Source organism: Alternaria conjuncta, assembly GCF_024043145.1.
Source record: "Alternaria conjuncta strain BMP 0040 chromosome Unknown scaffold_33, whole genome shotgun sequence".
NCBI classification, from domain to species: Eukaryota; Fungi; Ascomycota; class Dothideomycetes; order Pleosporales; family Pleosporaceae; genus Alternaria; species Alternaria conjuncta.
Genome location: NW_026250122.1, coordinates 13,719 through 38,994, shown reverse-complemented (window position 1 = coordinate 38,994; position 25,276 = coordinate 13,719). Strand labels below are relative to the sequence as shown.

The window sequence follows — 25,276 nt, the reverse complement described above, 5'->3', positions numbered from 1 at the left end:
TGGTAAGAGCTGGGATGGAGGAGAGCGTGGGCATCTTGGGGTAGGTTGGTGGGGATGTAGGGGAGGGGGTGGATGGATGGTAGACGGGGGAGGAGGGGAGGGTAAGAGTGGGTATTTATATTCGAAGTAAACAACATCTCCTCCGCCAACCAATACTAACGAGTACAAGATTCCAATCAAACGTTACCAATCCTCCCCGCTGACTTGCTTCTACCGTTCACATGTACTCCAAACGAGTGACAGAGCCATGCAACGTATCACCCATCCGTCATCCCTCTATCACCCTCCCCGCATCCACCACGCCGGACGTGTACGATACAGGATATCCCTGGTTCAAGCATCCTTGTTCGCAGCAACAGCCTTAGCCATAGTCTCACCCATAGCATTGGAACTGAAGTAATCCCAGTACACCTGCTCCAAATCCTCAAGCGTCATGTATTCGGATACGATGCCGCTGGGTCCGTGGCCGAAGAGAGGGCCGGAGGCGGGATAGGCGGGCTCCTAGCATTCACATCAGCTCAACGACCTTAATACCACGCCAATGGATCTGCAAATGCGTTCATCCGAGTAGCAAAGCCCCAATAGTTGCAGAATCTCCCACTCGAGACTACTTCCATATACGGGATGCGTAGGAACATGGATCATACCTTCTCAACACAAACAGCCCACCCCGTCGGATAATGATACGTAGAGCACTCGGTCAAGTTGCTCACATACTCGATATCAGTGCAAGGCGCATTGACACCGCGGCTGATGACAGTGTGGCAGCAGGCGTCGGTGTAGTTGGTGCCGTAGAGGAATCCGCAGATTGTGTCGTCGGGGCCCATTTGGGCGGTGGTTAGGAGGGGGAGAGACGCAGATGCTGCGAGGGCGATGGTGGGGGTTGTGAAGCGCATGTTGGGGGGTTGGGGAGTTGGTGGAAGGTGGTGGAAGGGGGGGTTGTGGGAAGGGGGTTTTGGGGAAGATGGTTGTGTGGACTGTGAGAGGTGGGATACGGCGGTTCTTCATGGGCATTTATGTGGTGACGGGAATTTGCTGGATCAGTGGTAGAGATAAAGATGCACTCGTTGAGGAAGTTTTGGTACCATGGATGCGCCATTCCGTCTTCTTTCCTTCCGTATGGCAAGGATGGATATCCGTGGGTGTTCCTCGGATGGAGATGGAAGTCTGCATCGTCTACGCTTCTGGAATGAACATGTGCGATGGAAGCCGAATGACCTTTCCGTGTGACGCTAGCATGATTGACCGGACGGAAAAAGGTTTAGCAAACGGCATGATAGTCCCCAGTACCGATGATGTCGGGATCTTGCATATGTCGTGGACTCAGATGACTTGTCATGGTTTCCTAATCTGTCGAAATCTTCGCGGGCAATGTCTGTTGCTTTCCGTTTGACCCTTGACCTCTATGGGTAGGTCTTTCTTCTTTCCTTGTTGCTTACCGAGGTATTGATCATGTGCGGCTTTGTTCAAGATAGTCGAGCAGCAAACATACCTATGTGCAAGAGTCGCACTTGAGGCTTAGGGGTTAGCGAATGAGGTAGAAGGTAGGCCATGCTATTAATGGATGCGTTCAATGAGGAGGGGAAGACGTCTGTAGGTGTAGTCGAAATTTCCTTTGTTCCATCAAGAAACATCATCAAGCCAGTCCTGAACTTGCACCCCTTCATCTACCCCAAGATCCCTCATCCAAAGCCACGCTTCAAGGTCATGCCACCAAGGTCCAAACGGAACTTCATCGAGGTTCGTGAGCCCCTGCATCGATACACCACTAAATCTATAAACCGTAGGATCATGGCGCAGCCGCCGGTGTTCTCTCACGTATCGACTTTCCCTACCCATGAAAGTCGTGCGAACAGGCACCAGTCTATCTGCAAACACTCTAGCCCTAGCGAAATCACCCCTCGCTTTCGTGATCTGGAAAGCGAGGTAGTATGCATGAGCCAGGCCGACTGGATTCGGGCTATGGTCGTGTCGCTTCCACAGCTGGACCATTTTCTCGATGAGGCAGAGCATTTGCCCAGGTGATTTGTTGATGCCGCGCGGCCCGAGACCAGCTTCGTCTGAGATGATGTTGTCTATTTCGTTAATACGGTTCAGGATCAAGTCGCTCTCGATGGACTGCTGAGATGGTAACGAGCAGAGTTGACATTGACAGGTGAAATGAAACCGCCTCTGGAGCTCCTCTTGTCGCTCGTTCCGATCGAAGGCGCCTCCTAGGTAGGATATCGTAATTTCTTCTCCCTTGGAGATATCTCGTATGGCATGTATTGTCAGCCGGTTGCAATCATCGTGCCAGCAGTGAGCAGCATTGTTGTCGCACGCGTGGTTGATGCGGCATGCTGTGGAGAAGATACCACTGAGTTCTAACTTTGACCCGATGGGTAGAGCGTTTGTGTATAGAATACCCACCCATTGTGCCAAATGGTCGTTGAATGGGTGGATATTGCTCATGGAAAGGAACTCGCCTCTTTCATGTTGGTTCAAAGACGTGACTCGATTTGCTAGTTCTGACTCAACTGGGTCTCCTACCGCGAAGATGGGTTTCTCGGATATGATCCTTGTACCTTTGGGGATATCTCTAGTTGCGATAAGGCCTTTACCTTTTCCAGGCACATCTTGGATGACGTAAATGGCTGGCGTTGCTGAAGCATGTATGTTACCGATGCGTGCTTGCCGTGAGGGATGCATCCTGTTCTGGCTGCAAGTGAAACTTTGGTATGATTGACGCCTTGTAATTTGCTGGACGGTTCGTAGAACGCTGTGAGGATTGAATGTCTATATAGATAAGTAGCGCAGGTCACGCTCAGGGTGTCATGCTGGAACCCGCAATTCATCGGGGACAGACGGTTGTTTGCTGGTAACACATGAGGCCCTGTCTTGGGTAGGAGTGAATCTTTGCTACCCGCAATGTCGCAAACAAGAGCTTCCATTCTGTGCAATAACAGCCGTTGAAAGAGAGCAGTCAGCGTAATTGTGTGGGTGGCCAGTCCGGTGGATGGCTGGAGTATCGCCCTGCGTGAGCTGATATGAACTTGCTGCTATCCGCTGTGCAGTCTCGATGCGCGCCGAGGTTGATCATTATTTCTTCTAGAAAACAACACTTCGACTGTCTGCTGAGACGCTTGAAGACGTGCAAATCACGGACGTTGTTGAGATGGGAGTTCCTCGGCTGACGTTCAAATACCGTAAGCCAACACTCCGCAATCGGACCAGAGGAGCTTTGCCGATGATCTTCAGCTGATCGTTTCGAGATTGCGACATCTATCGTCGGGGCAGAACTGATTAAGGCGATGAAGCATGAGTTGACGGCCGCGGCTTTGCATGTGGTTCGTAATAACTGAGGCTTGCTCGGAAGTGGGTTTGGAGCGTTGTGGGGAACGATCGCCTTCCCTGCCAGCAGCTTGGCGCCCGCGCTAGTGGCATTAACGTGTCTCGCGCGCGTCCGGCTTGCTTGATCAACACTCCCCGCGTCTCCTCATAGCATGCATCATCAGCTAGCCGCCCAAATCTGGTCTGGGTCAACAGCGAGCTCACCGGAACCATGACGAGCGACAGTCGAGACATGCGCCCACGTGTGCCGCACCCCGCATTACTTCTACCCCTCCTGGCACCATAGCTCCATAGCTAGCTCTGGGCGATACCGGGGTTATGCGTTGCTATATGTGTAGAGCGCGCCGTCGGCATGCTTGCGCACCATTTCTGCCCTCCTCTGCCTCTTTTGATCCAATTCCTTTCCTCTGTCAAGTACCGGCATTCGTCGCGTTGTAACGAGTCATTGCACGCCCAAAACCACCATGTCTGACTGGTCTGATCTTACCGCGGCTCTCAAAGGAAGCTTGGACAAGCTTTCCAAGCTTCTCCAATCCGATGCACAGCTCAAAGCCTTTACGACTTCGAATGCCATTGACAAGGACGTGACTTTCGGCATCAAGTCAAGCGGTTCTGACAACACCCTTCTTGTCACAGTCAACAACGGCAGCGCAAAAGCCAGCACCGGCTCTTCGAAAGATGCCCTGTTCACGCTCTCTGCTCTACCTGAGCAATGGGAACAGCACTTCAAGGCAGTCCCGGCGATGCCGTACCAGAGCTACTGGGGAATGTTTGGCATGAACATCAAGCAGAAAGGCATTGAGGTCCTGGGCGATCAGACAGCCTTTGCACAGTGGACACATGTCTGGAGGCGCGTCCTCGAACTCACACACGACGCGCATTGTGGCCCGATGAAGGAGGACGAGCAAGCCGAACCAGAGCGCGACTTCCTTACTGGAAAGTACCTGTACCTCGACGCTCCAGTATGGGGTAGGTGCAAAACCTTCTACGAATACTCTGGTGAAGGAAAGCAACCCATCGTCTTTCTGCATACCGCTGGCAGCGATAGCCGGCAATACCACGGTGTCATGAACGACGCGAAGATGCGCAAGAAGTGCATAATGTACGCATTCGACTTGCCAGGACATGGACGCAGCTTCCCTTCGAAGAACTACTCCCCGGGCGCGCATACAAACACCGAAGATAGCTACGTGGGCATCATTACGGCTTTCGTAAAGGCCCTGGGTCTACGAAGACCGATCATTTGCGGCGCAAGCATGGCCGGTCAAGTTTGTCTGGCGGTCGCGATCCGCCATAGGGAGGTTGGCGCTGCAGGTGTCATTCCGCTGCAAGGGTATGTGTGGCATTGGGGTTAAAGTAGCGATGCTAACGATTGTAGTTCTGAGTACCTCAACATGGAGCGACAATGGCATGATCGCTCTCCAGTAGTGAACCAGTCGCTATTCAACCCTGAATGGATCTATGGCGTACGTCAAACAGGTCAGCCAGCAAGAGAGCGTTGCTGATATGCAGTAGATGATGTCTCCAACCACGCCCCACGTAAACAAGCAGCTCATATGGCACACATACAGCGCGCAAGCCTACGGCGTAAGCCCACTCCCACTCCCAAAACCTCACACCACCCTCTTCTAACCCCTCCCCAGATCTTCCACGGCGACCTCGACTTCTACTTCGGAGGTTGGGACGGACGATCCCGCGTAGCCTCGATCGATACCCAGAACTGCCCCGTATACATGTTGACCGGCGAGTACGATTGGTCCAACACCCCAGAGATGGGCCAGAAGACGGCGGACAAGATACCCGGAGCGATGCACAAGGCGATGCCGGATCTCGGTCATTTCCCAGCGACGGAAAATCCGGCGAAGTTTGTGCCGCATCTTATTGAGGCGGTTGATCATATATTGAAGATTAGGTCGGATAATTTGAGTACCATGCGGTTGGGTGATGGTACGGATTAGATGGATGTTGTTGTGAGGATGGATGGATGGCAGCGATAATGCATTGTTTATGGGCGAATATATCGAGTTCTTATGCTGGTTTAATTAACCTCTTATCGTTTGACTTAGAATGTGCGAAAGACAAGAGGATAGTATGCTCATGCGTTGATTACATGAATAGAGAGACGCAATCGACACCCGTATCGCGCATGCACACCTGCTTTCCCATTCAAAAAAGGGTATCGTACTCAAATTATCCGTCCCAAACCCATGCAGAACAGAACCTCCCAGTACCAAAAGAACCATACTCCAACGCCTATATTACAACCCGCAAACCCAAACACCCTCCCCTCTCATCCCCATCCCCATCCTCATCCACGTTTACCTAATCTTATCAACCCTCTTCTTCGCAATCCTCACCTTCCCATCCACCCTCTCCACATCCTCCTCAAACAAGCCCAACATGGCATTCTGCTCCACAATCTCCGTATTAATCTGCACGCCCATCTCCTTCATCCTGCGTACCACCGTCGTCAAATCCACAAGATCTTCGTCCTGTTCTTGGATGATCTGTTGTTGCAGCTGTAGCACGCCGTCATTGTCTAACTCGCGGGTTTTGTCTGTTTCGGCGGCGGGCGGGCCGCCGAGGACACGACGGCTGCTGGAGGATTTGGTATTGGATGTGTTTCTGGAGGAGAAGAGTCCGGCTTTTTGGCTTTCGGTGACGGCGGCGCTGGAGGAGGTAGAGGGTGTTGACGACGTGCCCGAGCCGGAGATTGCGGCTTTGACGGCCATGCTGTTGAGGACGGAGTCGAGGCCGTCGCGTTCCTTGCGCAGACCGCTTATCATGTCTTTTCTTCGTCGGATCTCGCCGTCGCCTAATTTCTCGGCGGACCAGTCGTCGGAGGTTTTGCTGTTGGAGCCGCCGAGACGGCTTAGGCCTTCTTCGAGGGCGGAAATGAGAGTACCGGCTCTAACGAGGCTTTTCTTCGCGTTGGCCGCGGCTTCGTGTTGGGCCGTTGCAGCGGTAGCTTGTTCGCGTTTCGTCAACCACCTCCTTGCATCTTGCAAGTTGGATTTAAGCTCCGAGTGCTTGTCCAGCCAATCCGAACTATCCCTCACTCTATCCTTGCCGAATTGGCTGCCGGGGAAACCAGCCGCTTTCTTCCCGTTCGCGCCATCCTTCTCTCCTAGTTCGAGAAACTGCTTGTAGGCTTTGGAGACGCGCCACCGCCCGTCTTCTGCGCTTTCTATCGCGCGGAGGTAGGCCTCTAGCCCGACTCGCCGCTTCTCGATGGCTTCGGGCGTGGATGTCGTGGTGCCTAGGCCTAGGAAGCCGCCGAGCCAGGATTTTGGGGGGAGGGGCGCTGGTGGTGCGGCGCTGACTTCTGAGCGGAGCGTTGAGTCGAGGGCGGAGAAGTCGGAGTAGCGCTTTTGGAGGGTGGTTGCGGCGCGTGGGAAGGGGTGTTCGATTTTGATGGTGTAGGAGGTGTAGGCTTTGCCGTTTTCGGGTGTTTGTTCTTGGGTCGTCGGTATCGAGATCTTGAGAGGCGCCATGCTTGCGATCTATGCGATAGAAGTTATAGGAAGTAAAGCTGGTGTTGGGGTGATTCGGCGGCAGGCGGCCGTCTTGTGTTAGGCCGATGCCTGGCGCGGTCGCGTGCACTGTATTCGCGGCAATAGCGTCGTTTTGCTGGCCCAAGCTGAGTGTATGCGCGTGATGTCTTTGGGTTTATTGATTTATTGATTATGGGAGTGAGACGCGTTGAATGCCAAAAGCAAAAGAGCGACGCTGCAGCGAGATCCAGGGTCCATGCCTTGGTTGACGTCGTTGCTGCAGCTGCGGCACGCTAGCGCCACGTGCGTCACTAGAGCCTGACGTCGTGAGGTTTGCGAAACTCCATGTCTTCTATCAACAACATCCTACCGACGTTACAACCGCCATCTCATCCAACAACGGATGACCACAATGACGCGCCATCGAAGCAGCTATTGGTAATGCAATTCTATATCTGCAATGCCGTTACGCATCGCGACCTGGATGCCGGCTCGACCCATCCGCCCTACATGCTCAGCATTACGGCATCTTGTTCGGTTTGCGCATAGGACCGGCTGCTATTTCCAGGAGTCGCCAAAGTGTTAGATATATGCGGATGTTGCGACCATTTTCAGAAACATTCGAAATCCAGTTGCTGTCGTTCTGTCGAACAGTTTGCGTGCAAATGCAGATCGTGCGTCTTAAGATCTCGACTCCAGCATGCACAGCTCACTATAGCAGCTATTTGGTCTCATATGCTTTCTTTGCTCAAGCTAACCGCGCATCGCAGTATCTCAATATTTGTAGTCTGTTAGCATTTTCTTCTCAGATATGCGCATACTGCCGCCATACACACACTCAAGCCGTGTCCCTCGACTCCGGCATCCACGGCTCAGCTATTCAGTCTTACCTCTCGATTTGTTCTCTCGCCCACTACATTGAACACCGAAATGGTGCCCTAGTCTCACAGGTTCTCTGTTCTAGTTCCGGTGCCGTCTCTTCAGGGCGCAACGTCATCATAATTCACTGCACACCCGTCACTTCATATTTTCTCTACTCTTCGGATTTTGCGACCCATATCTACGGCTCGACATGACTTTGATCTTCTTTCATACAGCTTGCCTGCAAAATGTTTGACTGCGACGCTCTCGTGGTGCCTTCTCTCCAGAGCGCAGCGTCGTCAAAAGTCACTGCATAGTCGTCATCTCATCTCTTCCCCGTTCTTCTCCGCGGGCTTCAAGGCCCATCTATACGGCTCCAAATCACCTTCTGTCTCTTCAAAAGGAGCTTCCATTTAACGTGTCGACGCAATACACTGCATCGCGGGCATTTGGCGTGACGCATCACGGGCGTCCTGTTCAGCCAGTAGAGGCTAGGCTTCCCGTATATGACCTGAAATTACCGCCGACGCCCTCTAGCCTCGTAATTCTATCAGTAATGCGTTACAAGGTGGTCCGAGCCATCGCTGTGGGTCGAGTGTCTCGTAGATAGAGGAGGTATCAGTGAATAACTGGACGTGTTGCGGTCGGACGCTTTCCCTGAAGCGAGAGGGCACCCCACCACATTTTGGACTGAGGCCACTGATCGCACGCGACTTCCTCCTCTTTTCTTCTCATCGAAAGTAGACGGTGCTTCAGAGCGACATCGACGACGGTACATTATGTCGGACCTTTATTTCCCCCCGGAGTTGGTCAACAACACCATCAGCGACTTCATGTACACCTACGGGTTCGCAGAGGCGAGTCTGCTTCGCGGAGTCAGCAGTAAGTGCTCATCTGGCGGGGCATGTATGCATATCGCCCAGAGTCTCCTCCAGTCCCCAGGCGACGCAGAGACAAGGATGATATAAGCGGCCAAACTGACAACGCTTCTCCAGGGACCTGGAAGGCCGCCATCGACGCCCGCATTGCACAACTGCCAATCGAGGCCTTTGTCCCCCTGACCAACGCTACCCGCGCCATACTCAAGAGCGTCCGCGTACCCCATCTCGCTAATCGGGCATGCGAGGACGGGCGTGTACTCACCGGCGAGCGCGACACCCTTCCCAAGTACATCAAGTTATGGGCAGGCTGGCTCATTAGTACTGACGTAGTGAGCGCGGGAGAAGAGTATGCGACCGCGCTCATGCTCAGCAAGCAGTTGCATATCGCGTGCAAGTCTGCTTGGGAGATGGCGAGTTACAGGAAGTCGAGCAAGACATTTCAACGTGTGTTGCCATACTTCACCGACAACGGCGCGGGAGTTAAGCTTGCTGTTATAGCGGCAGTTGGTAACCTCGATGCCCTCATATCTACTGTCAACTGGTACGGCTCCGATCGGCTCTGGGACGTCTCATACACCTTTGGGTCTGCGCTCGCTGCAGCCGCAGGTGGTGGTCACCGCAACGTCGTCGAATACCTCTTGGCTTACTTCGCGACGAACTACCGTACCCATCCCTTGGAGCAGTATGAGGCAGCCTTTAGGGGCGCCATCGCTGCAACCCTGCGTCATGGTAATGGAGACATGTCCATGCGGCTCCTCCACGTATATCACCGATACCTCCCCGCGGTCCCAAAGCTCTTGCTTAATAGTTGGATTGCTATGGCGGCCAAACATCCGGACGACCGCGTCTCCGTAACGCTGCTGCACCTTCGCACTGAGCCCGGCCTCCGCGAGCGTTTCGCAAACTTCAAGCTCATCTGTAAGACCAACAGCAAGCCCGTGGTCGATGGTTTCCTCAGGCAACGTTCCATGAATCTCAACCAAGGATACCTCGAGAAGAAGGTCGCTTTCCGGTGTCTTCTTTCCGTTGCCGTGGGTGTGGGCCATCCTTATCCGGTCAAGGCACTCCTCCACCACGGAGCACACGCGGATGGGGTACCGACTTGTCGGCCTTGCGATCTTCCTGTCTGGCTCGCCGTCCAGGGTAATAGCCTCGAGATCGTTGCCGCGCTCTGTTCATATGGCGCTGATATCGAATCCATCGGCCAGTTGTGGAACGACAGCGATGACCAGTTCAAGGAGGAGCGCGGCGCCATTGTGATGCATCTCAACCTGGTACAACAACAGCGTATCGCTCAATGGGACGCTGCCATGGGCGGTCCCCAGCAGTCGTAGGTTGTGGTAGCGCGGCGAGGGGGCTGCCGAGGAGGTTGCCAGCTACACGCCAGCCTTGGATCGCGAAGAGCGGCGCGTAGGGGCAACGTCGGCCCCAACGTCCGTGCTTGACCGGTGCACGGATTGGCGCCACGACTACAAACCTCAGCTCGCACCTTCACTCCTGTGGCTGGGAGGCCTCCTTCCACCACGTCACTGCCCAGGTCCCCCGAGAAACGATTGAGAACAGAGCATGAGTGTCACGTAGGCGAGATCCCGGGTCTTCATCAGTGAGGGCTGAGGATACTCGAGCTTATGATTGGGAGATGTTTCGAAGACGTCCGTGAACGCATGAGAATAATGGAGTACAGGGCCAAGTAGGGTCTTTGTTTATGGTAGAATTGTTTTCTTCAAGCTCAAGTCTCAGATCGGATGGCCATTACCAATTCATCAAACTATAAACTTCAGTCCCGAAACCTCTTCGTGCGCACCCATTGCAACTCGTTCTTTCCTCTAGCCCCTGATTTGAGACCTCATTCTACATTCCGAATTACTGTTCATCGGTGACTTTCGCTACATCAAAGCTACCGCAATCATACCGTATACCAAAGTACCATGTCAATGACCTGCCCGAAGGACGAGACCGCAGTCCGAGTCAAAGGCGCATTCTATTCTTTCAATGACTCTCGCTTTGCCTCATCTTACTGTGACCAACCGTAAGTTCTCCAGGCACGTCAAGTACGGAAAGAGGTCTCCAAGGGGCCAACACGGGCTGGAAAAGTCCTCAGGGGCCTTTCGTCTCATCTCATCTTAGTGTGGACCAGAACACGCTCTGAATGTGAGAGACACGGTAGTAATGGCAGGATATGTCCAGTAAAGTTCAATCGAATATATCCCAAAACTCTTACGAATGAGAGATGCCGAGTTCAAGTGAGTATTCAGAATGAACAGTCACTGTGCCGGGCGTTTGCGATCTACTAGTCATCTCACCAGCCCGTCCGGGAAAAACATTGCGCAATGGAGGATGACTTATTGCGCAATGCAGGATGAAATATTGCGCAATGAGTGACAATTTCTAGTCCAACTCCACTTTCAGTGTCTCTTATCCGACGCGCCCAGGCCAGCACACAAATATAAAATATCTGTCCGGACCCGACGCACATCACTTCTACCTCTACCTCGAATTCGACATCCCAGCCGCAGAGAACGTTACAAACATGGTTGATTTACTCGACCTACCGACAGAGATCGTCCAGCGCGTCTTCAACACACTAGCCAGAAAGCATGGTATACCAGCAGCGTGGTTGGCTCGAGGAACCTGCAGTAAGTACCCAACAAGACAACACCCGCACACGTGACACCCAAAACTGACAGACTGCGACATTAGCCTCGTTTCGCGATTACATCACGTACGACATCCTCGCCAACCCAGCGCTTCACGCCTACCTCAAGACGCCTGCCGGTCGCAAGATCCTCAAGGAGTACCTCGCCGACTTCCTCTTCGTGCGAAGCAAGAAGCTCAACGGCTTCGCACGCAGCCATGTGACGGACTTTATCCGCGCTATTCTGCGTGCGATGAGCCGATGGATCGCCAACGACACTGAAGAGGCTGCACTCAGGAGAGCGCTGTGTGAGCTATTCGTTCGCAACCACAGCGACGCGTTCAGATGCGTTACTACTGACTTCAACAAATTGGGATACTACATGCCGAACACCATCCGGATCACTGATGCTGCGCTGATTGCTGCAGCCGCCGCAACCGGAAAGCTCGACGCGTTGAAGCACTTCGTCGGCGCTAATAAGTGTCTGCTGTGGTCGCAGTCACTGGCTTTTGGTTACCCACTTGACGCCGCGGTGTATGCGAGACAGGATGTTGTCACCAAGTCGATCGTGAAGCAGGCAGTCACCAATCAGAACCGTGACATCGCTGGATACCAATACAGCGAGCATATATCCTTCCGCCAAGCCATCTGCACTACCATCGAACTGGAAGATCACCTTAAGACCAACTATCTCCTGGCAAAGTACATCACCGCATTCAGTTCCGCAACCGAAGCCTGCATGAAAGCCTGGCTGAACAAAGCCATCCAGACCAGCAACGAAGAAATCCTCAAGCTTCTTCTTGCTTTGCCTTCGCAAACCGGTCCGTCAACCATCTACGCCGCTTTCGAAACAGCGTGTCGTCTTTCAAAGCCAGAACTCCTCCATCTACTCTTCGGTCCTCAGATCGGTCAGACCACCCTAGCCATCAACCAAGTCCAAGGCTCCACATACGCCCTCCTCACCGCCGTCAACGCATGCACAACACCAGCCGCTGGCACCTTCATCAAGGCGCTGTTGAACCTAGGCGCCGATCCCAACGGTCCCGTGTATCTAGCCGGTCTCGAGCGGCCTCTTCGAGCAGCGATGCGTTATGACCGCAGCATCGCTTGTCTGGTCTTACTTGAAGCTGGTGCTAATCCGTATTTGGTCACACCTGGAAGTTTGGCGTGGGTTGAGAGTGTGAAGATGAGGTACCAGGAGGATACGTGGGCGGGAAGGATGTTCAGGGATGCGCTTGAGGTTTGCGAGGTGCCTGCGGTGGCTAGGGATGAGGACTTTCTTGTTGAGGTGGATTAGGCGGATGGGGACGTGGAGGGAGATGGGGGTGATGGGGTGGAGGTGGGGGGTAGCTAGGAGGATATGTTGGGTTGGTGGTATGGAGAAGCTTTGGTGAGGGAGGGGAGTAGACTGCAGGGCCTCACGCCTTTGATGTGATTGACTAGGCAGGAAGATGGAGATAACGCTGGTAGGAGATATCAGGAGGTCGTCATCTGATCTTTCGGATGAGCCAGGCACTCATTTGGGTGAGCGGAGAGGTAGCTCGCTCAGTATGAACAGAATGCGGCATCATTGAGTAGGCTGTCGCATAGGCGTTGCATCTTCCCAAAGCTTCGGCCCCGGGATCTTGTACCCATCGATCTTCCGATGCACATCCACTAGTATGCCTTCATCTGTCATACCGTACAAATCTTTGCCCAAAATACCACCAGCCAGCTTCTTCCCCTCCTCATCTTTTCTCCCCACAACGCGTAGATTCACACACTGCGGATACGCCTGCGCGCCATCCAGTTTCTCCGCAACATGCAGCGCGATAATCTCATGCCGCAGCACATAGTATCCTTCCGAGAGTCTTTCCGGTATTTGTACCACCCAAGAATACTCATTCGCAATAAGCACATCCGCGGCCCACGTCCCACCAAGGTCCAATGTATCCCAGCCCGTACTATTCAACCATCCCAGTTCGTCAATCTTGACCCAAGCCAGATCCTCACTTTTTCTGCCCGTGCAGCTGCCCTCACAGTCCGCCAGATACGTCATAACGGGCCCAACGTGCGATACGGGCCATTCGTTCCATTGCAGCTTTAGCTCGTCGCCGGCTGTGGTGTTGATGTGGAGAGCGCCTGGGATGGCGTTGTAGTGGCAAGCGATGTTGGAGGTGTTGAACTGCTCAGGCGGGATGTAGATGTTGCCGAGATTTGACGCGGACCATGCCGCAAGTGGATGCGGCGGTATGAGATTGTCCGAAGACGCGGGATCCCAGCCTGCGTAGACTGCTCCGCTCGATGTTGTGATTTGGGTTATTCGGCCGTGGGCTTGGACGGCGGTGGTGAGGAAGGCTGGTATTGCGATGATGGAGAGATGCATCTCTGCGCGATGGAACGGGCTGATGCCAGACTTCAGACCGCCTCAGAACGGCACGCGATGAGCACATTATGGCCATCTTGTAGTGGTCGACCACCGACCGGGATATTGGGCCTGTGATCCCCTTCGTAATCGTCGTTTACCCATACACACCTGGTAATTACCCCAGATTTCGTGATGTTGTACCTCATATCGATATGCACCCGTGATTGGCCAAGCTCTTCGGTAGCTTTGAGGAACTTACTCTAGACCTGACGCCTCTACCAAGATTACGTCGCGAGTACTACAGGAGGCATCCCGACATGGTCAGTTATCCGCCAGGAGCCGCGTGAACGGCCTCGGTTGCTGTACCCTTGGCTTGTGTTGGGGCTCTTAGCGTTCAGTCGTGAACGCGTCGGTACCTGGCTTCCCTTCGTCTTCTGCCGTGGGTTAATGTGCTAAGAAGGCCCTTTCATCTGCGTACGATCCGAGAAGGTGCCGTCTAGCAGGTACATGCTGACGATGGTTACGTTGATCGGATGTCCGGGTGCACATGGTAGCGATAGCCCAAGGGTGTGTCGCTTTTGGCGATAGTTGTGAGAATGCGAGAATGGCTCATGTGTTGGAGTCGCAAGGTACGGCGCATATCATAAGTGTTGCTCGTATGCAGGCGTTGCCTTTTGTGAGTATTGCAAGTGTGTGAGATGCGGGACGAAAGGTCCACGGATGTCAAATGACGCACGAGGCGATGACTGCCCAGCTGTGGACCCTGGCGTCGATCGCACCCAGATGCGCCCTAGCGCCCGCCAAGCGAGATCATCGGGAGAAAGGCCAACGAACCGCCGCTCCTCTACCCCACAAACAAGACGACGGAGCGACCATCAAGACCCCGCATGCTCCAAACAGGGCCGTTGAAGGTTGGAGTACTAACAGCTCGAGCCATGACGTCTAGCGCGTGTTTCTTGACTGTGCCTGGCCAGCCGTTGTTAAGAGGGCGTATTGGGCCGGAGGAACAGGGCGTACATAAGGCGACCAGAGACCAGAAAAGAAGTAATCGTGACAAGCTATCGATTGGAAGCACGGGCCGACGACTGTGATTCATCCGTAATAACAGGTCTTTCTTGTAACTTCAATCACTGCGATTGCACTGCGATTGAACTGCGAATTGTTCCAGTCACATACCGCGCGCGTAAAAGCAACGAATCACACGCAAAGTCATTGGACACTCTTGTGGATCATCAAGTAAGTGAAGGAACCTAATCCGTGAAGTTTACATCCATGCGAGATCTATCAATTAACTCATGCAGAGTTGCTATGGTCGCGATTACGGTATTGGGGTCAGCGGCCCTGGTAGCTACAGTCCTGGCTTACCCTCAAAGTTCCACGACGTATTCACCTCCGCCGACTGATGATCTCTCATCGCCATGCGAAGAAGCAGCCTCAAGACTCTATCTAGAGGACGGACCTCAGAAGAACTACCTCTATTCTGATTGTCACACTAGCGCCCATGTCATCGTTACAAGTCCCAGGCCTGATAGCAACACCAGTGTTGTCAAGCCTCGACTTATCGTGGCATGGCCTGCTGGTAACAGCGGCGCTATGGCGTATTTCGCGCCTGAGAGCGGTCAAGGCAGTCTGAACATCAGTGTGGAGGAGTCCGGAAACGGAGAAACAGTGCAGCCACTGAATGCTTCGGATCGTGTTGGAGTGTCAGCATCGATCAAATTCAACACTACTGCTAGATTGACGCAACCTATTCTTGGCAGTATACGGGCTATTCGCGACCAGACCGAAGGCTCAGGCGTTAGTCAAGACTTCCAGAACAATTTCGGTTTTGCGATCAACGAAGACGGGAGCGCCTCCATCAACCGTACCTGGTTTGACGGTGTGACTACCACGACGCTGACGTTCTCGCCGCTGAATGGCGCTCAAGCCATTATGCTGAATCGCGAGGCAAATTGGACTTTGACATTCGGCGAAGGTAGCTACCGCTTTGAAGCTTCTCACAACTATCCGCAACTGGAGCAGCTCAGTCCTCAAGAAGTTCTCAACGAGGCGTCTTCCGGCTTGATTGCAGAGAACCCGGACCAAACCACCTCTTTGTCATTCCTCTCATACTCGAACAAGCTACTGGCTGGCACATGGCGCTTCCTCACCTACTTCGGTCGAGACAGTATGCTCTCGCTGCTGTTGATGCAACCCGTTCTTAGCGAAGCGGCCATCGAAGCCGTCATCGGAGCTGTTCTTGAGCGAGTCAACCGCACTGATGGTACCGTGTGTCATGAGGAGGTCCTCGGCGACTACGCGACGTGGCTCAACAGGAAGAAGGGAATCAACTCCAGCGCACCTGGCTGTGACTATAAGATGATCGACACAGACTTCATGCTTCCAATTTCCATGAACAGCTACTTCGTAGATACAGATGCCGGAAAGAATCGTTCGGACGCTTTCTTCAGCAAGACCGCAACATTCCTAGTCGAGAACGACGGACTGGCGTATTCTGAGCTGGCCCAGTTCACCGCCGAAAAGATCATGCGCATTGCCGCACCATTTGCGCAAACTCAAGTAAAAGAGAATCTTATCCACCTCAACGAAGGCGAGATAGTCGGCGAGTGGCGCGACTCTAGTAATGGCCTTGGAGGAGGTCGCATCCCGTACAATGTCAATACCGCGCTTGTACCTGCAGGACTTCGGGCTATCGCAAGTCTGAGTCGTGCGGGCTTCTTCTCAGACCATCCGGACTGGTGCGAAGAGGCCGATAAGTACGCCCAGATTTGGGAGGATGAGACGTTACGCTTCTTCGAAGTCACCGTCCCGCAGGCCGACGCCAAATCCCTTGTTGAGGACTACGTCTCGAACGCCAACCTTACCCTTCCAACAAACGTCGACAAGATCACAAGTGATGTCACATACTATGGCGTCGCCCTTGACGGCGAAGTCGGTGCACCCATTGTGCCCGTCATCAATAGCGATGACTGCTTCCGCCACTTCCTCCTCGACACCACGAACCAAACCCAGCTGACGGCATACATCAGCCAGACCGCCGATCACATCCTTCAACCTTTCCCGGTTGGTCTATCGAGCGACATTGGACTATTCGTTGCGAACCCTGCATACGCCGGAAATGTGACCTTCGAAGCAGGTTTCTCAACGGACGACTACCACGGCACTGTAATATGGAGCTGGCAGCTTGCCATGATGGGCGCTGGACTTTCGCGACAGCTTGGTCGCTGCGATAAGCAGGGTGCGCCTGGTAAGTCGATATCCTGATGTATTCTCACGTTTCTCCATCATGTGATTGCTAACTCAGCATCGTAGATTTCTGCACAGACTCCACAGTCCATGACAAAGTCCTCGCCGCATACAACGGCCTTTGGAATACAATTGACGCCAATCGCGACCAGCTCAGCCATGAGGTGTGGAGTTGGAAATACGACAACGGCTATCAGATTGAGCAGCTGGGCTCGTTGACCGCGACTGAGAGTAACATTCGCCAGCTTTGGAGTTTGACCTTCTTGGCAGTCAAGAGGGAGAGTTTTGGAAGCGCGTAGAGATGATCGAGTTGCGGTAATTGGGGGGTGAATGCAAGACAATGAAAATAGGCAAGTATTGCGCCAGAAGCGACCCTGCTAGACACGCTTACACAGTGGGCACGAGGCGTAGCAACTTCGAGTGAAGAACAAATAAGGCTACTGATCCCGATTACAAACAGGTCTCATCGCATGAATTCCCATCTTCGGTATTTTGCGGCGAATTAGAATGCATGAGATGAGTGCCCAGATGATGCCGGTCAGCACGTGTGGCTTCGGATGAAACTCGCATCAACTCGCGATTCGCTCGCTTTGACGTCATCGCTTCCAAGCCACCGCAACAGATCATCCAATCCTCGAAAACGCCGTATACACCGTGCTACTTTAAGTGGGATGACCAGTTCAACTATCTGCGTTTGAGTTCTTCAGCCTGGGCAATGGGGCGCATCTTGCATCTACGGGGTCAAATAGTTCACCATCATTCTCGCCGTCCGGAGGCGGACCAAAATCTGTCCATGTGGCAAGACGCATTCGGGCCATTATGCGATGGAGTTAAAAGATGAAAGTGGAGATAAACCAAGAAAAGCAGATGCTAACATGTGTTACCAGATGCCTTCCACAAACCGTAGTATTTATATAGCAAAGGAGGGCTTTCGACAACGTCCAAATCAACAGCTAATCATCAAAGACTTATTTCATCAACATCCGTTGCCTTCGACTAAGCCGAAAATCACCTTATCAAATCCGGTCCCCTTCCCCAAACAACCATCATTCCAACAATGGCCCAATACGCCGAGCTTCACAAGATCGCGAATCTTCGTGGCGCAGGCGACGCTCGTCCTACAGCTCTCCAAGTCATTCGCGACGAGGGTCTGACTGGCAAATTGACCGACAAAGTTTTCCTCATCACAGGAGTGTCTTCCGGCCTAGGCATCGAGACTCTCCGCTCGCTGCACACTACCGGCGCCCACGTTATCGGAACCGTGCGCAACATACCAAAAGGCCAAGCTGTAGTCGACAAGATCCTCGCAGAGAAACACGATGGAGGTGGGAAAATTGGCCTGATAGAGATGGAACTGGACAGCTTCGACAGCATCCGCAAGGCCGCCAAAGAGATTCTCGCAAAGACCGGCGGAAAGCTCAACGCCATCATCGGCAACGCAGGCGTGATGGCCACACCCTACGGCAAAACCAAAGACGGCTACGAAACCCAATTCGGAACCAACCACCTCGGTCACTTCCTCCTATTCCACCTCCTAAAAGACGCCCTCCTCTCATCCGCAACCCCCGAGTACCCCAGCCGCTACGTCAGCCTCTCCAGCATGGCGCACATCTGGTCCACCGTGCACCTCTCCGACCCCAACTACTCTAAGACGCCCTACGAACCATGGAACGCCTACGGCCAAGCCAAAACAGCAAACATCTGGTTCGCAAACTCCATCGAGCGCCACTACTCATCCCGCCATTTACACGCTACATCGGTGCATCCAGGCGGTATCATCGAGGGATCTGGTCTCGGGGTGCATGTCTCCGAAGAGACCAAACAGGCGATGTTTGGTGACCCGGAGATACTGCGGACGTTCAAGAGTGCGGAGCAGGGGGCTGCGACGCAGGTTTATGCTGCGGTGGGTAGGGAGTGGAAGGATAAGGGTGGGAGGTATTTGGCTAGTCTGGCGGAGATGGGGACGAGAGAGGAGGAGGCGAGGAAGGAGGGGATGTATGAGAGTGCTAATGAGGGGTATGCGCCGTGGGCGTATGATGAGGAGGGTGAGGAGAGGTTGTGGGAAGAAAGTTTTGGTATGGTGGGGCTTTCGCGGGAGTGAGGAGGACGATCTCCGGCGTTTGTAGGCCGGGGTCTTGATGTTATCTGCAGGGCGTAAATCTGAGGGGTTAGTTGTACTTGAATCCTTCGCGAATGATCCCGGGTTCCCGTGTGACGCGAAGTTTGCTGCAACGTCACGAATGGGCTACCGCATTCGGAGCGGCGTTGCCTGTTCGCGGATCCAACCTTCTTCCAACTCGCCGCGATTAATCCTGTCTTCAAAGAAACCTGAGTACTCGCGAAGTTTCAGTGGCGGATGATTACCTGTTGTAACCAACACGCACCCATGTTGCGGACCGCATCGCCACCCGTGCACGGCCGCTACCAAATTACCATCCAATGCGCACGTCGTCCCAGCCGTCCTTCAGTCACAAGCCTTCCAGAAGGATGGACTCGCGTCGCCCCGTGATGCTTCCCAGTCTCCTGTATGGCCGCATAATATAAACTTGTGTCACTTGCAGATGGCTTCAACACGATCAGCATCCTTATTCGGCAACGACAGTCATTTTTACGTATACTCAGCTTTCCAAGCAGACTACCAAATACTAACATCTTAACTTCGTGGCTCATATTACCCCCAGATCCGAAGCCAGTAAACCAGACCCGCGCACCAACAGGATGTACGCCCCGCAGGCAATCTTGGCCACGTTCTAACGAGGGCTCAGGTCGTAGTTGCTCTGGATGGCCATACAGGCTATCGTTGGCTCCTGCTCGACCTCGCCACTCGCGACTTTGCGTTCCAACTCCGCCCTTTCCTCGCGGTTCTTTCTCATACTTTCGTCGCGCTCGTTCTTGGTGCCGAAGGTTGGTATCACTCCTGCAGGAGGACTCATCCACTGCCTACGATTGCAGCATCATGTCAGCTAAGACTTCGTCTACTCAATAAGCATACAATGCTGGGCGCGACTTACTCCTGTGGAACCGTTCTACCATCAACCCCGCGAAACCTATCCTCTTTTGCTTGACTCCACGGACCTCTGTCTAACCATGACTTGATCAGTTCCGGCGACATGGGCTTTGCATCGAAGATGTTTGTTTGAGTAACCTGGTCGGGCGGCCCGGGTAGGTATTCGATGACTCTCATCACTCCGTCTCTGCAGATCATGTGGAAGTGATGCGCGTTCTCGCATTCTCGCATAGAGTCGACGAAGATCTCCAGCGGGTCCGTCTTGACCCTACTTTTCGTCGGCTGGCTATTCTCGTCCTTCTCGCCTTCGTGATGACTCGGGTCTGTGGTTGAAACTTCCTCGTTGTTGGGATGGAATCCTTCCTGGCCCTGCGGCTTTGGCGAAGGCGACGAGGCCATCGTTGATTCGTTCTCAGTGAAGAATAGGATTCAGGCGAGTAGCACTGACTTCAGGTTTTTATTAACTGCAGCCTCGGGTAGAGGGTTCAATACAGTGTTGGCTCAGGAAACGTCGTAGCCGCGAGAAGACAACGCAGTGCGCGAAGGTTGAGATGCGGGGCGTACTTATAGACGGCACGCTTAGGCAGTGCTGACCAACAGCATCCTGCATGACGCAGCATCGTAATATCCCAGCCTCACAGTCATGTGAAGGTACCTAGACATGTACATCGAGGCCTTGGAGGAATTGAGAAGAGGTCCAACAGTGGTCTATAAAGCATATACCTCTCGCCGGCAACATGAACATTCTCTCAGCACACTACGGCTTAACACGTTACTACTTACAAGACCTGTTCATCATACAGTGAATTCAATATGAGGTTCTCGATCTTTGTATCCGCGAGTGCAACCTTTCTGCTAGCAGCGGCAGCGACCACGAACGATGCGGTAGGCACCCCAAAGACCACATTCGAATAGCCACATACTTACACTGCGCCTCTAGTCACTTGAAGAAGTACTCACGAACTTCAACGAGGGCGAGTTGATGGACATTGGAGCCGATGGGGTGCTTCGCAGCTTTAACGCAGCACATAACACTGTGGTGGACTATGTGCAGCTCAGTGAGCCTCAAATCGCCGAGCTCCTTGTCAAGATAGGTTCGAAGAGATCCGCCACGCCGGGCGTGTAAGCTTTCCCCTTCGCGATTCTCTCCCGAAGACTATAGTGAACACAACTAATATGATGCTCAGTGACGGACGCACTGTCACGTCCGAAGCTCAGCTGTGGGCCGTTCCGGACGGTATCGTCGCACGCGACCCAGGCGTCGAAACAACCGAGGCAAATGTGCCAGGGGCTTTAACTTTGCACCCAAGGGCGCCTAAATGCGATTCTGGAAGAAGCTGCGCATCCAAAAAGATATGCAACGAAAAGTATCATTGTGCGCGCTGTCTTTTCGACACCGGGTGTGTTGGTGGACCAGGGGGCTGTTCTGGTTCAACCGGGCAGGGTAAGTGCGCGTGGAACTTGTGAGGGCTGGTGCTGAGGACTGTCTCTTCTACCGTTGATTCTGCTTTGGAAATTGTGGCTCATGCCTATCACACTCGTTGTAATCCACTGAAATGAAAGATACTTCCAGGGTATACAGATATCTTGTTTGCGCGATTTCTCATGTGACTGCGTGGATGGTTTGACAAACATTGCACGACTCGACCGAATGAATACTTAAGGCACCACTCTGACTCCAGGCTTCTACTACTTTTCATTGTACACAAGCTACCTATATATCTGCCCTTTTCGCGTCTCTACTTGGATCACAGACTTCTCCCCGGCAACACTTGTCTATACCTAGGTGATTAGTAACTTCAATTTACCCAACCACATCTTCGAAACACACAATCAGCCATGTCGTCTACAGTACTAGTCAGCGACCTTCCTTCCAACTGCGAGTCCTCCTACGCCTTCACCGAGCTACGTTTGCAAGAAGACGAAATCGAAGAAGTGTACACACGAGCGGGAGGAGGCGAGTCCGCCTGGATAGTCTTCAAGGCCCCCGAGCTCGCCGCGATATTCGAAAACGACCACAAAGGCTACCACTTCGGGGCAACCGGCAAGAAGATCGCGACCTCATTCTGGACCGAAGCCATTCCCGAACACGCCACCAATCGCTATTCCGACTTCGTCCTTGCCCGGGGTCACCAAATAGACTCGCGCACCGTTGAGATTACCGGTCTTCCCGCAAAACACACTCTGAGTGACATGAACAAGTTGCTAGAGTCGGTGCGAGACCAGTACCTTGAGGCCACCAAGCAGAACCAACATCTGAACCCAACCGACTATGGTTACTACGAGCCCATCAACATCCTTCAAGTCAAAACACCCGACCCAGGAGTCGGCCTTTTGCAGCTCGCGCAGCCTTGGATGGCAGTCGCCATTGTACAACAGTACGCGGGTACCTATTGGAAGAACGCCACACTTAACGCTCGGTGCGTCCCTGATGAAGAAATGGAGAAACTGCTTGTCAATGAGCCCAGCGCCGGGGACGTATCGCTCTTCGTCCGTGGCGTGAAGGTCGGTACTTCGTCGAAAGAGGTGCGAGAGATTTTCAAGGACTTCCCCGTCACCGACGTCAATGTACTACCAGGCAAGACATTCTGCTTCGTCACCGTCCAGCAAGCGCACGCGAACTCGATTCTCACACGGTTCAAAGATGGCGTCAAGTGGCAAGGTCGCACTATCAAGGTCGACTTATCGGATAAGGACAAGCGGAAGAAGAAGGCTGAGTTTGGTTCCACCATCGCCACACCCACTCCTGCGCCAGCTTTCCTACCGTCTACGGATATCACAGACTTGAAGCTGGAGAACCTCCCGTACGACGTCACAAACTACCAGATCCGTACCATATTCGAGGCCTTCACCGTATACAAAGTCGTCATCATGCAGGGCTATGCTTTTGTGGGTATTCCGACAGGGGCAGTCGGCCGCGCACTTGATATGCTGAACGACACGATGATTGGGGCTAGCTATATCAAGGCCAAGGTTGCTGATCCCCGAAAGAAGTAGGGCTCCAGATCTGGTTCGGTGCTGTGAAGGCGTTAAAGGAGTTTACGAGACGTCGGAAGTGGATCGTTGCGTGTTTTGTATCTGTCAGCTGGTACGTTGATGGGTACTCTGGAAAGTTTAGATGGCTTGTAGGCGCTTGACTGTAGTAAGACTCTAAGGATTGCGATTTCTCTTATTTGATAAGGAGTACCTTTTGCGTATGTGGTGGTTACGTATTTCGGGAGTCATGAGTGGCTCGTCTCGCTCTGCGTCATCGCAGTACCATGGATGGGATGGAAGAACCGAACTTTGGATTGAGTGTGGTAATGAAATACTTCCGAATAATTCACTGCAATGTTGCCCCTTGTGATGGATTTTGCCTGGAGTTACACTGACCGTTCCTTGTATGAGTGTGCTCGAGCTTCTAAAATTCTAGCGTATTGCGTCACAATAACACTTGCTGCTAAGCTGAACACTCGATCAAGCCGAAGACAAAGCTCAACCATGACAGACTACACCTACTACAGTTCATCCGCGTCCAGAGGATTCACCTTTTTGATACCCTACCATGTCCAAGCCGTCTTTGTCAGTACTACGAAGAAACTTCCTTCCGCCGTGCGTCCAGTCTACCGCGAGTATTTTGGCGACATCATGGCATGTCGAGATCGAGCTCGAGACTCCGCCGAGGCGATGCAAACATTCGTGAACGAGAGCTTTCCGCGTATTTCGAAGGACCATAACCGACTAGCGAATTTGATGAATGCGGAGATCGATAAGCAGAGGAAAGGTGTGTTGGTCAAGATGCCAATCACGGGCGATGGGACGGCGGCTGAAGATGATGAGGACGAACCGGAGGCGCAATCGCGAACAAGGGAGCAGGGTGTGGCTAAGTCGGACAAAAAGGTAACACCAGAAGCTGTGTCCGAGGTTTCTGCAGAGGCGACAGTGCGGGAAGAGTCCCCGAAAGCAGCTCCTCTTCCGACCATGGCGAATACGAAGCTTGTTCGGCCAACCCTGGGCCAGAGCCCTGCGACATCGTCGGCGTCTCCACGAGGCGTAGACTACGAACAATCCGAAGTAGACGAAGAAGACAGCGAGATGAGCGTCATATTGCTCGACACATCAGAGCCTTGGGAGGATTCGCTTTGGCCACACGGCGCCTGGATCGATGGGCTAGAAGTTATCGACGCGCTTCCATGGGCGCACCCGAGCCGACCTGAACGCATCACCCCGGACGGCCAATCTCCCCACAACGAGCCAGAACATGCCGCGGCTAATCCTCGTTCCTCTTAATCCCCGCTTTGATGTCCCAGAAACAAGTGACCTGCAGCTTTCCTCGGCCAACACACTCGGGGTTCTCGCAGTGGAAGCGCGAACATCGTTCTCGGTAGCGGAAGTCGATGTTACTGAGGCAGTACATGCATGGCCATAGGTCGACGTAGGGGAAGGTGGCCTTGATCTCGTACGTAGCGTTCCTGCGTTGAGTCAGATTAAAAAGCGTTTAGAAATGACATGTTAGCACTCACCTCCACTTCTGGATGTCTTCTCGCGTTAGGTTGTGCGATGCCGGAGGGTCTTCTTGCCTGAGGGTCGGGGTATCGCTTCGCTTGGCTGTTGAAGCCTCTGCCTTGGTGGGTGCCGGAGCGCTTTGCTCATCGGATTGCCGAAGCTCACTGCTTCTCCGACGATTCTCGCGTCTCAGTCGTTGGGCGTTCATGTCTTGTGGTTGTTGGGTTTCTTGAGCGCTCGGTTTTGGGGTGTTTCCGTATCCGAACAGCGGCATGGTTATCGTCGTGCGATGTGTGCGATAAAGATCGACAAAGTGGAGGTTTATCCGGGGAGTCAAAGGAGTGGTTAGCTGTTCAGCAAACGAGATTTTGTGTGATGAGATTCACTCGCGTAGCGCGTGGCCTTCAACCACGTAACCATGAATTTCGGGATGTGAATATGTGTGGTTGTCGCACGGTTCGAAAAGACATGATGACGCGTACTGTACCAAATATTCCACGACAAGCTGGAGACCAACTGATCTAACAGTGGCTTGACAAAGCGTCTTGGTCACGCGGCGCATCTATCTTTCGTTGATCTTGTGAATTAACAGATGCCGTGTTGCTGAGTATCATTCGCATCTCCATGGAAGGCTGTCCAGTACAGGCTGAGTACGGCAAGGTTGGGTATAGCTGACAAGAACTGGAAACCATTCAGTTGCTTTTCCAGTTGGGAAGATGGCTTCTGCACGTGAAGCCAGGCATCTACTGTGAGCGTTGTCTTGATACAAGCGACGTATGCGTCAATGACGATCATCGCGGTGCGCGTGGCTGCATCCGTGTGTTGCAGGATGGAGATGAAAGTCACATTTGGCGAGATGCACAAATGTGACTGAGCTCGAAAGTCATCGCGACGGCAAGTCGACGTCTTTTTCGCACAGGTGGAAGGTTGAGATATCGTTGCCGCTGTCGCGCAAGGTCAAGCCGCACCAAGACGCCATGACCACCGCGT

The 25,276-nt window shown here is 53.2% G+C and overlaps 11 protein-coding genes across 11 annotated transcripts; 6 read left to right on the top strand and 5 right to left on the bottom strand.

Moving 5' to 3' along the window:
* Positions 1-333: 333 nt before the first annotated feature.
* Positions 334-896, bottom strand: J4E85_011308 (uncharacterized protein; the record flags this gene model as incomplete). Its single annotated transcript, XM_051475511.1, has 2 exons — positions 334-501; positions 648-896. 2 exons carry the CDS (start codon positions 894-896, stop codon positions 334-336), a joined length of 417 nt encoding a protein of 138 aa, XP_051320649.1.
* Positions 897-3,794: 2,898 nt separating this feature from the next.
* J4E85_011307 (uncharacterized protein) lies at positions 3,795-5,288 on the top strand (the record flags this gene model as incomplete). Its single annotated transcript, XM_051475510.1, has 4 exons — positions 3,795-4,663; positions 4,709-4,796; positions 4,846-4,917; positions 4,974-5,288. The coding sequence occupies 4 exons, from the start codon at positions 3,795-3,797 to the stop codon at positions 5,286-5,288; spliced, it is 1,344 nt and encodes a 447-aa protein (XP_051320648.1).
* Positions 5,289-5,648: 360 nt separating this feature from the next.
* Positions 5,649-6,824, bottom strand: J4E85_011306 (uncharacterized protein; the record flags this gene model as incomplete). Its single annotated transcript, XM_051475509.1, has 1 exon — positions 5,649-6,824. The coding sequence occupies one exon, from the start codon at positions 6,822-6,824 to the stop codon at positions 5,649-5,651; it is 1,176 nt and encodes a 391-aa protein (XP_051320647.1).
* A 1,640-nt stretch (positions 6,825-8,464) lies between these two features.
* Positions 8,465-9,900, top strand: J4E85_011305 (uncharacterized protein; the record flags this gene model as incomplete). Its single annotated transcript, XM_051475508.1, has 2 exons — positions 8,465-8,567; positions 8,681-9,900. The coding sequence occupies 2 exons, from the start codon at positions 8,465-8,467 to the stop codon at positions 9,898-9,900; spliced, it is 1,323 nt and encodes a 440-aa protein (XP_051320646.1).
* Positions 9,901-11,096: 1,196 nt separating this feature from the next.
* J4E85_011304 (uncharacterized protein) lies at positions 11,097-12,498 on the top strand (the record flags this gene model as incomplete). Its single annotated transcript, XM_051475507.1, has 2 exons — positions 11,097-11,202; positions 11,267-12,498. The coding sequence occupies 2 exons, from the start codon at positions 11,097-11,099 to the stop codon at positions 12,496-12,498; spliced, it is 1,338 nt and encodes a 445-aa protein (XP_051320645.1).
* A 270-nt stretch (positions 12,499-12,768) lies between these two features.
* J4E85_011303 (uncharacterized protein) lies at positions 12,769-13,566 on the bottom strand (the record flags this gene model as incomplete). The annotated part of the gene is made up of 1 exon (XM_051475506.1): positions 12,769-13,566. The coding sequence occupies one exon, from the start codon at positions 13,564-13,566 to the stop codon at positions 12,769-12,771; it is 798 nt and encodes a 265-aa protein (XP_051320644.1).
* Positions 13,567-14,820: 1,254 nt separating this feature from the next.
* On the top strand, positions 14,821-17,093 carry J4E85_011302 (uncharacterized protein; the record flags this gene model as incomplete). The annotated part of the gene is made up of 2 exons (XM_051475505.1): positions 14,821-16,795; positions 16,861-17,093. 2 exons carry the CDS (start codon positions 14,821-14,823, stop codon positions 17,091-17,093), a joined length of 2,208 nt encoding a protein of 735 aa, XP_051320643.1.
* Positions 17,094-17,851: 758 nt separating this feature from the next.
* Positions 17,852-18,895, top strand: J4E85_011301 (uncharacterized protein; the record flags this gene model as incomplete). Its single annotated transcript, XM_051475504.1, has 1 exon — positions 17,852-18,895. One exon carries the CDS (start codon positions 17,852-17,854, stop codon positions 18,893-18,895), a length of 1,044 nt encoding a protein of 347 aa, XP_051320642.1.
* Positions 18,896-19,544: 649 nt separating this feature from the next.
* Positions 19,545-20,200, bottom strand: J4E85_011300 (uncharacterized protein; the record flags this gene model as incomplete). The annotated part of the gene is made up of 2 exons (XM_051475503.1): positions 19,545-19,711; positions 19,870-20,200. The coding sequence occupies 2 exons, from the start codon at positions 20,198-20,200 to the stop codon at positions 19,545-19,547; spliced, it is 498 nt and encodes a 165-aa protein (XP_051320641.1).
* Positions 20,201-21,640: 1,440 nt separating this feature from the next.
* Positions 21,641-22,798, top strand: J4E85_011299 (uncharacterized protein; the record flags this gene model as incomplete). The annotated part of the gene is made up of 1 exon (XM_051475502.1): positions 21,641-22,798. One exon carries the CDS (start codon positions 21,641-21,643, stop codon positions 22,796-22,798), a length of 1,158 nt encoding a protein of 385 aa, XP_051320640.1.
* Positions 22,799-24,050: 1,252 nt separating this feature from the next.
* On the bottom strand, positions 24,051-24,494 carry J4E85_011298 (uncharacterized protein; the record flags this gene model as incomplete). The annotated part of the gene is made up of 2 exons (XM_051475501.1): positions 24,051-24,252; positions 24,304-24,494. 2 exons carry the CDS (start codon positions 24,492-24,494, stop codon positions 24,051-24,053), a joined length of 393 nt encoding a protein of 130 aa, XP_051320639.1.
* Positions 24,495-25,276: the final 782 nt, after the last annotated feature.